The 13337-nt window shown below is 43.7% G+C and overlaps 1 protein-coding gene and 2 pseudogenes across 1 annotated transcript; 1 reads left to right on the top strand and 2 right to left on the bottom strand.

Moving 5' to 3' along the window:
• The window catches only part of LOC109025815 (fatty acyl-CoA reductase 2-like), a 306120-nt pseudogene that overhangs the window by 24172 nt on the left and 268611 nt on the right, over nucleotides 1-13337 (top strand).
• Nucleotides 3026-4306, bottom strand: RAB6D (RAB6D, member RAS oncogene family). Its single transcript, XM_019021932.4, is given in 2 exon segments — nucleotides 3026-3994; nucleotides 3996-4306. Coding segments are annotated over 2 exon segments (765 nt in total). The 5' UTR covers nucleotides 4158-4306; the 3' UTR covers nucleotides 3026-3391.
• Nucleotides 10712-12501, bottom strand: LOC134756628 (NADH-ubiquinone oxidoreductase chain 5-like; annotated as a pseudogene).

Raw genomic sequence — 13337 nt, 5'->3', positions numbered from 1 at the left:
CGCTCTTTGCTGATGACTTTATTTTCTATTTCACTTGTAAAAAAAAGTGGTCATTTGACAAGAATTTCAAAATCTCCAGTCTCTACATCTGCTCATCTTTATATATCTATACCTACATTCTGTTATCTCTCCTTTTCATATGGGTGAACTGTCTTTGCTTCTAAATAATGTCCACCCCTCTTACTGTGACTGGGTGCTGTGTCTTGTTGTATTAGGATTCTCTAGAGGGACAGGACTAATAGGATAAATGTATATATAAAATGGGTTATTAAAGAGTGTTGACTCGCACAATCACAAGGTGAAGTTGCACGATAGACTGTCTGCAAGCTGAGGAGGAAGAAAGCCAGTCTGAGTCCCCAAATCCCAAAAGTAGGGAAGCCACCCGTGCAGCCTTCAGTCTGTGGCCGAAGGCCTGAGAGCCCCTGGCAAACCCCTGGTGTAGGTCCAAGAGTCCAAAAGCTGAAAGAACTTGGAGTTTGATGTTTGAGGGCAGGAAGCAACCAGCACGGGAGAAAGGTGGAGCCAGTCGAGCCCTTCCATATTCCTCTGCCTGCTTTTATCCTAGATGCGCTGGCAGCTGATTAGAGGGTGACCACCCAGACTGAGGGTGGGTCTGCATCTCCCAGTTCACTGACTCAACTGTTAATCTCCTTTGGTGACACCCTCACAGACACACCCAGGAACAATACTTTGCATCCTTCAATCCAATCAAGGTGACACTCAGTATTAATCATCACACCTGTTACCTACTCATGCCTGTCATTCCAGCAATTTTCTTGCTTCTTTTTCTGCATCTGAAATTTTAATTTCTCCACCAAATTCTTCACATCAAAAAACAAAAAAATGAAGTTATTTCATTTAACCTGAAAAAAACCAAAAACTCATAAAGAGCTAATGAATAAATTTATCTCAAATATTTGATAACTTTAATTATAAATTTAATATTCACAGCTTATATTTATCAATAGATTGTCTTAGGAAAAGAAAAAGACTTCCCATAAACTAGAAGAAAATGTAAAATATAACCAACATATAAACAGCAATGTGTTAAAGAATAATATATAAATAATAATACAAATAACACAATTTAATGAACAAAGGATATAGACATTATACAAAATATGAAAACATGAATAGACAATATATAATGCCTAATATTGGTAATCAGGGAAATGCTATTAAACATAGCATAGCATTGTGTGTGTGGATGTGCGGATGTAAACGGCAGTAAAAGGTAAAAAGAGAAGGTGGTAAAAAGGGAGATGGTCTAATATTTTCAACATTTTTTAATTTTTGTTTTCTTTTGTGTTTTATTTATATATTTTTGGCAGCAAAATTGTGTTTACTAAAAAAAAATCTGGACTATGAACACACTTCACTGCTTTGAAGGACTCCAAGACAAATAAAAAGACCAATCAATATTAAAAGCAGTACAACTGCTTACTTTTTAAAAAATACATAAAAAGAATCAAATGCAACAGTGTAGGAAGACAATCACCCCCATGTCAGAAGTCACAACTTCTTCCAAATAAAGAGTATGACCCATCTGCCACAGTGAATCAATATTTATTTCAGGACATGCCATGTCAAAATAAAACAGAGTCAACCCTTGCCTTTAGCAATTATATTGTATTATAAAAGCACTTTATCACTCCATCCCATCTTTAAGTGTAAGTTACTGGTATGTGGGCTAATGATTATCTGTAAGCATTTCTCTATTCAGATCCATAATCCAAGCGCTCTCTGAGTATTACAAGGTGACAATAAGTGGGAAGTGGAGGAGGAAGAGGAAAGAGAGGGGACTAAGGTTCTCCCAGTTTAAGGTTTTGTTGCCATGAGGGGATGAGGAAGTATGAAGATACTTTTGTTGTCTTTTCATGTTTATACTGTGTTAAGTGACGTTTACAACATAAATTCAGCAGGCTTTTCCTGACCTGTAACTCGAAGTTTTCTTCCTGCAAACAATGTATTTACAAATGTGTTTATTAGCTTACACAGCAATCTCACAATAACTAGTAAAGATTAAAAGGGCACACTCCTAGTATATTTGTTTGCAGTGTTTTAAGGGAAATACATATTGCCATGGTGAAGCTCTAAATAGATTCAACGAAACATCTAAAAATTGAAAGTTGTTAAAAAAAGCAAAGAAATATCACCAAAGAAAAAAGATTAATCATAGCTTAAATATAAAACTAAATCATTAGTTAATTAAACTATACAGATCTCATACAAACCAAAACCAGCCTGAAAGACCCAACCTTAAAAAAATGCTAGAAAATAAGGCATAAATCTGCATAATATTGAGTTTTATTTCCATTCTCTCCTTTCCCTCTACTATGTATGCTTTACCTGATCTGCCTCTAGGGGCGTACAAGAAAATGGTTTCCGGTTTCCATCTTCAATTTGACCTCAAATGTCCTGAGCAAAGTTTTTGCTATTCTGCTGAGGGTTCTTTTGCTGGTTAGCTTTAGATATCGTTATTTCTGCTAATTCAGTAGTTTTGATCGTAGTGCCAAATTTAAATTCTTCCACTGGTTCTTCTGGAAGGAATTAAACTTTTACGGTGTCTTGCCTGCATAGTATTATTTTTTTAAAAAAGAAAACCCAAGCAAAATCTATTGCTTAAAGAGGTTTCTTATTTTTTAAACAAACAGAATAACTCTTGACAATTTTAAAACCTTGGGAGAAATAGTTCATTAGAACTTCATTATCTTACCATGAAGAATTAAATACTAAAAACCTGTTCTGAAGCACTTGGTTACTTTTCTCTCCCAGAGTCTAATAAAGCACATGTGAAAGGACCATTTGTGTTAGTCAGAAATACATTTTATGTTCTGCTACTTATAAGTATTCAGTATGTTCTTTAGGACTCATTTTGAAGATGCACCAGGAGGCTTTTCTCATTCAAGCACTGCCTACCGTGATCGCTGAATTCTGACCTCAAAGAAGATCTAAGTAATTTACATCAGTGCTCAAGAATAATTCTGGACATCTTGGTCCACAGCCTACAGCAAGTGGTATCTGTAAAATTAAAGGATAATTCCAGTGGGCTTGGTCGGACTGCTGCTTTGCCATCTCTTGTTTGTTTTGAGGAAGTGGGGGGAGGCTAGGTAAGAACACGGAAATAGGGAACGGGGTAAGGGGGAGGTGAGAAAAGCAAGGAGAGATAAAGCAGGCTGTGGACATACTGCTCGTTAACCAAGCCATACTCATACTGTTGAGATTTCCATCATTTTGAAGTACATTATCATAACATTAAAAAAGAAAAAAAAGTTAAGAAAATGTATCTAATTTTTAAAGTTATCACTGGAATATGCTGAAATAGTTCGGCTTTTTGTAAAATATAAATAATGAAGACGCTGACTTTTTTTGTGCTTGTGAAGCTAATAGATCATCTCCACGAGACAGGCAGCAATGATGAATTGCAAAACGTTACTAATGAAGGGAAAAGGTTCAAGCCAATATTCACACTGCAGTCAATGAAAGAGTAAGGGGGCTTCTGAGGAAGGGTTGAAGATGACATGGGAGGGTAGCAGGAAGAACCCCCTTCGCTGACTGGTTGCTCCTGAGGCTTTTCCAGTTTTATGTCACTCATGTCTTCTCTGCTTCTGTCCTGTGTGCTTTCCATTCCCGGCAAAGCTGCTGCTACACGTCCAAAGAGCTGCTTTACATTGTATCCAGCTTTTGCCCTAGTTTCAATAAACGTAACATTCAGCCCTTTGGCTTTCCTCTCTCCCTCCTCAATTGACACTTGCCTCTTGTCAGCAAGATCTGTTCTATTTCCTACTAGCATGATGATAACATCACTTCCTCCTTCTGTTCTGACATCATCAATCCACTTTGTAGTTTGCTGGAATGAGTTAACATTTGTGATATCGTAAACTACTACAGCTGCAGCAGAATCACGGATGTAACTGGGAATGAGGCTACGGAGACGTTCCTGACCCGCCGTATCCCACAGCCAAAGCCCGATTGTTCCATCCTCCAAGTACATAAGTTTTTGATAAAAAGTCAATGCCAATTATTGCCTGATAGGTGTTGTCAAAACTGTCATACATGAATCTGGTGATCAAAGATGTCCTTGCAACGCTTTGCTCCCCCAGGAACACCAGCTTGAATTTCCTCAGCGGATTCCCGAAGTCTCCGCCCGCGGACATGGTGGAACTAGAGGAGCTGTCGCCGCCTCAGCCCAGAGACCTCCCGGACCGATGCTGCTCCAGCCGGCTGACGAAAAAGGCGAGCGGAAGGGCGGGCGCCGAGCTCTCTGCGCCCCTGCAAGGGCCGGTGGAGGAGCCCGGCTGGAGGGCAGCAGGACTCTCCACAGACTGGCAGCCGCCGCCGCCTCCCGGCAGGGTAGCCTAGCACCGAGCGAGGCCCGCGGCTGGGAAGGGAAGGAGGGCGGTGTCGGCAGGAGCCAGGGGTGTGCTTTGGCTTCCCAAGGCTAAGGCCGTTCCCTCCTTCCTCACCCGGCTCAGAGACCTGCGGGAGAGAGACGGAGGGTGGCGGAGCCGGAACCGCAGACGTATCTGGGACCTCTCACGCGCGGCGCTTCGGCTTCCACAACCGCCGCCGCCGCCGTCCAACCTGCTGAGTACGCGAGCCTCTGGCGTGGGGCGAGCCAGGGCGCCTCAACACATTTTTTTAAATACACAAAACATATGTACTAAAAACAATGGGGCGGTGAAAACAAAATATTGCAAACTAGAAAAAAGACAAAATTGACATTTTAAAGACTTTATTATGTGTTATTAAATATATATTAAACAGAAATGTTATAAAATTTAGCTTCCCTATCTCCCAGTCTCTGTGAGAGGTCAGAAGCTTAACTTTCCTAAGCCACAATTAAGCAAACACATCTGGCCTAATCACATGGACCAACCTGTCTCCTAACATCATGCAGGAAGTTTCAGGAGCTCCTGCAAAACTCTCCCGCCTTGCATTTGAACAGATATGTCAACTGATACAATTACACAAGACTTGTATCAAGATATTAGACTGAATCTCACAATCACACTCAGCCCGATTATTAACCCTTCTCCTGCATCTTGCTCACCTAAATGCATCCGCATTTTCTATGAAGTGAATAGCTTAGAAATGTATGTCGTCCATGTATTATAGTGTAAGTTATTGTAATATAGAAATATGGACTTTCTTTAACCCCCATTTTCTGCCTAGGAAATACCAATTTTTTTGAGTATGGCAAGTGTTTCCAAGCATTGAGAAGTGGAGAGTGTAGGATATCCACTGCAGAATGAGGTCTGCTTGTCATCCTCTTAGTCTCCACTGCTATCCCTCCCTCATCTCTCTGTTTCATTGATGAGTGTAGAAGATCAGTCACTTTTATATGAAATGAAAATTGATGAAACTAAGGTGTTGATTTGATTATCCAACCAACCATTTATTGAGTGTTCATTATAAGTCAAATTGTGTTCTGGAGAACAGCTCAGGAAATGAATGTTTGACATCAATGTACATAACAGAAATACGAACATACCATTAAAAACTCAGACCTCTTATGACAATCCAGATTCTCATGTAAGTTTTGTGAAGCTCTTTCAAGATGACAATGTAACAATTCAAAAAAAATTATTTAAACAAGTCATTCTTGAGACAGAAAAATGGAATTAGAAGATCATATATGGCTATTTCACTAGCTGAAATCTTAAGTACTGTTTTTAGTCAATTGGAAGCCATATAATTCTTAGTTTTATATACTGATATTCACCAGAAATTAAAAACTTTAAAAAATATTTCTGTCTCATTCTACTAATTTTAAAATTTCATTTATTTGGTTATATTTCTTCATTTTACCTGGCCTTGAATACTTCTTTCCTGCCCAGCATTAAGTTTAATTAATGTCTAATTTGTTTACTTGGTTTAGTTACTTTTGACCATGCTTGGTACACTTCTTGTGGAGCAGGCATGTAGAAATGTTTACAGGTTTATGGTCCTCACTCTTCCAAATCCCTAACGGCAGTACCCAACAGACACATACCACAATGTAAACACATACACACACACACCTGCACACCCATACTCACCCACCTACACACACAACCGCACACACCCATACTCACCCACCTACACACAGACACACACCCATACTCACCCACCTACACCTAGACACACCTGCACTCACCCACCCACACCCAGACTCACCCACACACACCTGTAGTCCCCAGCTACTCCCAAGGCTGAGGCGAGAGATGCTTGAATCTGGGAGGCAGAGGTTGCAGTGAGCCAAGATCATGCCTCTACACTCCAGCCTGCGTGACAGAGCAAAACCCTGTCTCAAAAAAAAAAAAAAAATTAGACAGCTGTGGTAGCCCATGCCTGTATTCTCAGCTACTTGGGGGAGCTGAGTTGGGGGGATCACTTGAGCCCGGGAAGTCGAGGCTACAGTGAGCTGTGGTCATGCCACTGCACTCCAGCCTGGGTGACAAAGTGAGATCCCTTCTCTACAAAGAAAAAAATAAATAAAGAAGTCATCCACCATGGGCACTGAGTCTGATAACCACATACTTTCCTCAGCATAAATCTCCCAGTAGAGTTGCTTTTAGAAAATAGAAGTCATCCCAGTGCAGTGGCTCATGCTGTAATCCCAGCACTTTGGGAAGCCAAGGTGGGAGAATTGCTCGAGCCCTGGAGTTGGAGACCATCCTGGGCAACGTAGTGAGACCCCATCTCTATATACAATTTTAAAAAGTAGCTTCCTCACCCACAGCTGAGTTTTAACCCCATCCTCCCACTCCCCACCCCTCACCCCACCCTCCAGGACCAGGCCCTGTACTCACCTCTCCCTTTCTGTTCAGGGGAGCCCTGAGGGCCAGGAAGACCCTGATCCCCATTCTCTCCCTGCTCCCCCAGGGGACCCAATCAGTCCAGTGAGACCTGAGTGGCCCCTAGAGAAGGGAGCAGGTGGTCGGGGAACACAGGAGTCGTCACGTGGATGGGGGAGAAAGGCCAAGACACAGAGAATGCCCTGGGTGCAGGGTCTGTGGGTGGCCCTCACTGAGCAGGGACCCCGGGGCCTGGTGGCTGGGGGCCTGGAGCAGAGCAGGCCCCTCAGAGTCCCACAGGCTTCAGGGCTGAGGGTGATGGGAGACGCACCTGGCCATGTGTCTGTCACTCACCTTCTCTTCCTCGGCTCCAGCATCGCTCCCGAAGCCAGGAAGCCCTGGGGGTCCCTTTGGGGAGACAGAAGTCCCTCTCTCCAGAGAGAGGAGGAAACTCGGTTCTCCCATCGCCTCCCACTTCCTGCAGGGCCTTAGCTGGCTGCCCCAGGGCGCCCACCCTCACCCCTCACCAGCCCCATCCCAGTCACTCACCACAGGACTGGAAGGCCCAGCCTGGCCTGTGGCTCCAGGTCGGCCTTGCTGACCCTGCAGATTTGAGGGGACCCCAGGGACGGGGAGGAGCACCCCACATTGCACTCCTCCCCGGGCTTTTCACCTTCCTCCTCAAGCCCAGCCCTTGCCTGCAGTGACTCACACTGGGCCCCAGAGCCCCTCAGACCATCAGCACCAGCTGGGCCTGTGGGACCCAAGGTACCCACAGCACCTGGAGGCCCAGAAATGCACACAAGGAATGTGTCCTGAAAGGCAGTGGAGGGGATGTGAATTGGAGCAGGAGTTCAAAGTGGAAGGGGTGAGGCAGGGAGGAGGGCCCGAAGCCTGGGAGCCCCAGGGCAGCAATAACTATAGGAAACCCCTGTCCCCAGAAGGGGTCAACATGGGATACGTGGATGGGGGTGGTGGGTAGACATCTGGAGACAGAGGCACCTGAGGGGCAGAAAGGCAGAGGGGAGGCTCCAGCACCCAGGGGCAGCCTCTCTTTCACCTGGGCTTTACTCCTCATCAGCCCTGGGGACCAGGCATGCCAGTGAGACCCTGCAAATGGGATGGAGGGAGAGAACATGAGGCCTGGGCAGCCAGGCGCCACTCTTCCCCTTCCTGTGCTACACACACACACACACACACACACACACACTGCACACATGCACATACTATAGACGCATTGCACACACTGCACACACATGGCACACACACACAGATGCAGAGGTCCTGTTTCGAAAACGCACAGGCGTCTGTGCATCTCGGGAAGAGCCAGTCGCCCACACCCCACCTGGAGGCCCAGGTTAACCTCTGGCCCAGCAGAAAAGCTGGCCAGTCCCTCCACCAGTGTCCATTGATTGGTCAGTAAACATGACCACCGCTGTTGAGAACATGTTCGCCAAACCTCAGGAACAACATACCCAGGAGGTCACAGACTCAAACCCATGTGCTCATGCCCCCCCGCCCCATGCACACATCAGGGACAGCACAGATACCAGGCATCTCCCTGCCCGCCCCACCAGCCATTGCCCAATCTCTACCACATGGCCCAGGGACTGCCTCCCAGGGTCCCAGAGCCCACCTCACTCACCCACTTGACTAGTGGCCCAGGGGGTCTGTTCTCCCCAGCGGGACCAGGGAATGCCTAGGAAGAGAAGAACTGGGATGGGTGTGTGTTTGGCCTTCAGCCAAGGGACCTCTCAGGAGTGGGTATAGAAGAGGGCTGAAGGCTGGGGCTCAGTGGGGGTGGTGGGGTCACTGGTCATTCACAGATTGTCCTGGTTCGCCATCCTTGCCACAGTCACCCTTAGCACTGTCCTGGCCCTGCAGGGGTGAAACAAGGCCAGAGGAGGCCCCAACCTGGCTGGCATCACCCCTAAAACTGCCAATCCTCCCATCCCCCTGCCTGTCCTGCCATATCTCCAGCTTCCCAGTACCCAAGCCCATTAGCCACATGGAGGCTCCTCATAGAAGCCCCACCCTCTTTTCCCCTTCCCCCTCCCTAAGACACCCGAGTCACCTTCTCCAGGGGGGTCAGGGTCTCCAGGAAAATCAAGACCCTGATCCAAAGAGAGAACAAGGATCAAGGTCGCAGCCCCTTAAGCCCACTCAACACAGACTACCACAGGCACACGCCACCCTCTCCCTCTGTACAGACAGTACCTGCCGCCTTGCCGGATCTGTCCCACAGATCCTGGCTGATGGATGAAATGAGTACTCGGACACAGGTATGCAGTGTAAGAGCAGCTAGGTGACTGCCTGGCTCCAGTGGCCAGAGAGCAGCTGTGAGAAGCTGGAGCTGCTTGCTTTAATTCAGTGCAGGCACAATGGTGAAAACCTGGAGCCAACACAACCTGTAGATAATTAACATTTATTGTTCCCCTTTCAGGGAACGTCAGGCGCACGGATGATCAAAGGTCAGTTCCTGGTTGATGTAAGTGAACAATCTTGTTTAAGAAAAATTCCCCCACACTCTCTTGTAGCTACTCCTTGCCCTCTACCTCAGGGTTATAGAACAGCTGCTTTCAGCTATTCTCCTCCTGGGGCTCTGTAGAACCTTCCCACCTTTCAGAAGGTTTGTGTCCTTTCCCTATAGTTTTTCCCACCACTCTGACCAATCCCCCACACTGCCTCCCTAGGAAGAGGGTCTCTTTTATTGGAGTGTGATGAGATTCCTGAGGGGTTATTAGACCCTGTTTCGTGAAGGAATAGAAGGTGGAGAATTGTTAGGGCTATAATGATGAAAGATAAGATGAAATGGAAGGTGAAGAATCGTGTAAGAGTGGCTTTGTCAACTGAAAATCACCTCAGATTCACTGGGCAAGGTCAGTCCTGACATATGGAGTAGCTGATATTAGGTTTGTGGTTACTGTGGCCTCAGAGTGATATTTGGCCTCATGGAAGCACATAGCCTATAAACGCTGTTGCTGTGGTTGTAAGCAAGAGAATAATGCCAGTGTTTCAGGTTTCCAAATATGTGAATGAGCCATAATATAAGCCTCGGCCGACATGTAGGAAGAGGCAGATGAAGAATGTTGAAGTACCGTTGGCGTGAAAAAAGTGGGAAATTCAGCTGTAGTTCACATCTCGGTTAATATAGGCGACTGAAGAGAAAGAAATTGAGGTATCTGGTGTGTAATGTATGGCCAGATATAACCCTGTGATGATCTGAAGGATTAAGCAGGTGCCAAGAAGTCAGCCCAAGTTTCATCATATAGAGATATGAGATGGAGTGGGGAGGTTGATGAGTGAATAATTAATGATTTTTATTAGTGGATTTGTTTTACGTATTACGGTCATTAGTGTTCTTATAGTTGACATACAACAATGGTTTTTCTTATCATTAGTCATGGTTATAATCCGTGTGGGAATAATGACATAGGCTTTGTTCTTATTAAGTGTTCTTTTGGTTATGGGATTTGTAGGTTTTTCTTCTAAACCTCCAATTTATGGGGTCTTAGGGTTAATTAATAGTGGTGCTGTGGGTGGCGTTATTGTACTAAATTATGGTGGGGCTTTTATGGGATTAATAGTCTTTTTGATTTACTTGTAGGGGCTGATGGTTGTTTTTGGCTATACTGCGGCGATGGCTATTAAGGAATATCCAGAGGAGTGAGGATCAAGCATTGTGGTTTTAGGAACTTTATTATTGGGTTTAGCAGTAGAGTTGGTGTTAATTTGATGAACAGCTGAGTATGATGGGCTGGTGGTTCAAGTTAATTTTAATAGTATGGGAAGTTGAGTAATTTTTGAGGGTGAGGGGCCAGGGTTGGTTCATGAGGATTCTGTGGGTGCGGGTGCTTTCTGTAATTGTGGGTGTTGATTGGTGGTGGTTGCTGGTTGAACATTGTTGGCTGGTGTTGATGTTATAATTGAAATTACTCAGGACAACAGATTAAATACTTAAGAGTAAAGTCAAAAAGGATGGAACAAAAGAAGAGGAAATAAGATTTAATTAGGCCTTTTTGAGTACTTATAGTAACAGAGGCTGTGATTTGGGTTTGTGAAATTGTTTTTGGTATGGACTTTTCTAGTCAAATTAGATAATAGAAGTGATGCCAGGTTTTGGCTTATAGATAGGCTTGAGTGAGGGGTTATACAGTGAATTGTGATTGAGTAAAATCCTAATATGTTAGAAAAGTTGAATATTTGTAATGGGTGTTTTATTTTAAGATTATTAATTCTAGAACTCAGTTCTATAGCCAGTAAAAGCCCTAGGATGTTTACGCTTAGGGCTGCAAGTTTTAGATGAAGTGCTATTGTTGTTTGTGGGGATGAAGCAGGGGCAATGCTATTGGTGAGGAGAAACCCAGCGAAGATGCTGTCAACTATAAGGTGTTTAATTGGATTTATTAGGGAAGGAATATTTTCATTAATGTTGATTAGGGTTGGGAAGTGGGGTTGTCCTATTAGGGCAAAGGAAATAATTTGCATACTGTAGACACTTGTTAGGGAAGTGGCAATGAAAGTAATAGAGAGGGCTCAGACATTGGTATATGACGTGTTTGCGGTTTCGATGATGAGATCTTTAGAGTAAAAGCCTGTGAGGAAGGGCATACCCGTAAGTGCTAGGCTGCCAATAATAAGGGAGGAGAAAGTAAGGGGTAAAGTCTTAAATAGTCCTTCTATTTTTCAGATGTCTTGTTCATTGTCGAGGCTGTGGATGATGGATCCTGAACACATAAATAATATAACTTTGAAAAAGGCGTGGGTGCAGATGTGTAGGAATGCTAGGTGTGGTTGATTAATGCCGATTGTGGTTATTCTAAGGCCTAGCTGACTTGAGGTGGAGAATGCTACGGTTTTTTCAATATTATTTTGTGTTAAAGCACAGATTGCTGTAAAAAAAAGTGGTAATAGCCCCTAGACATAGTGTAAGGGTTTGGATTAACACATTATTTTCTATTAAGGGGTGGAAATGAATAAGTAGGAACACTCCTGCCACAACTATAGTGCTAGAGTGGAGTAGGGCTGAGACAGGGGCCGGGCCTTCCATGGCGGAAGGAAGTCAGGAGTGGAGGCCAAGTTGGGCTGTTTTTCCTGCTGCTGCTAAGAGAAGGCCAATTAATGGAAGAAGATGGGGGGGTAGGATTTAGGATAAATATTTGTTGAGGCTCTCATGTATTGGAGGATGTGAGGAATCATGCTATAGCTAAAATGAAGCCAATATCACCAATGCGATTATGTAGGATCGCTTGCAGGGCTGTTGTATTAGCATCTGCTCAGCCATGTCATCAGCCAGTTAGTAGAAAAGACACAATTCCTACGCCTTCTCATCCAACAAAAAGTTGAAAAAGTTGTTGGCGGTAACTAGAATTAACATTGTAGTGTGGAAAATAAGTAAATATTTGAAAAACTGATCAATATTAGGATCTAACTTTATATATCATATAGAGAATTCTATAATCAGGTGACAAATAGTGCTACTGGAATAAACATTATGGAGAAGTAGTCTGAAGCTTAATGAGAGTTTAAGGGTTTGGATTGTAATTCAATATCAGTTTGAGATGATGGGTTATTGGTCTGTAGATATAAACATTCTTGTGGGAATGAGGCTAATGGTGAAGGTGCATGCGATAGCTATTTTTACGTAATATGGGTACAAGTTCTTCTTGTAAGGGTTGATGAAGGTAATAATAATTGGTAAGGTTAAGGAGATTAAAGTTATGGTAATACGTGATTATTACTTTTATTTGGAGTTGCACCAATATTTTTGGTTCCTAAGACCAACAGATAGCTCTTATCCTCTAAAAGTTGAGAAAGCCATGTTGTCAGGCATGGGGGCATTAGTCAGCAGTTCTTGCACACTTGCTTGGTAAATAAGAAGAAGCAGACTTCTATTATCAGATCCACAATCTCACGTTTTGATTAAACTGTATTTGTAGGGTATAGACTGTATAATAATTTTAGGGTTTAGAGATAATAGGAGAATAGGTGAAAGGTGTATAAATATTAATATAGTTTTTCATGTAAAGGAGGGCTTAATACTGTTAATATAAATAAGTGTTCGCTGGTGTGTTGTGACAAGCATGTGAAGGAAATAAAGGGCTGTAATTAATATATTACGTCCTATAAGCATAATGGTAATATTTGATCAGGAGAGTGAAGCCACTCTTACGAGGAGTTTGCCCATTAGATTAGTGGAGGGGGGTAAGGCAGGGTTAGTAAGATTTGCTATAAGCCATCAAAAGGGTATTAGTGGAAATAATGTTTGAAGCCCTCGAGAGAGTAATATGATTCGGCTGTGGATTCGCTTGTAGTTTGAATTTGCTAGGCAGAAAAGTAGGGACGAAGTAAGTCCGTGGGCAATTATGAGGATAATTGCAAGATAAAGCTTCAGAGGATTTGAATAAGGATAGCCATAATAACAAGTGCCATATGGCTTACGGAGGAATATGCAATAAGTGACTTTAGATCAGTTTGTCATAGACAGATAGAGCTTCTCATAACTATACCTCATAAGGATAACATGAGGAAGGGATAGACTATATATTCTGTCAGGGG

Source organism: Gorilla gorilla, chromosome 11 (genome assembly GCF_029281585.2).
Source record: "Gorilla gorilla gorilla isolate KB3781 chromosome 11, NHGRI_mGorGor1-v2.1_pri, whole genome shotgun sequence".
In the NCBI taxonomy this organism is placed as follows: domain Eukaryota; kingdom Metazoa; phylum Chordata; class Mammalia; order Primates; family Hominidae; genus Gorilla; species Gorilla gorilla.
The sequence above is the reverse complement of the archived record's forward strand: the minus strand, read 5'-3'. Positions and strand labels throughout refer to the sequence as shown.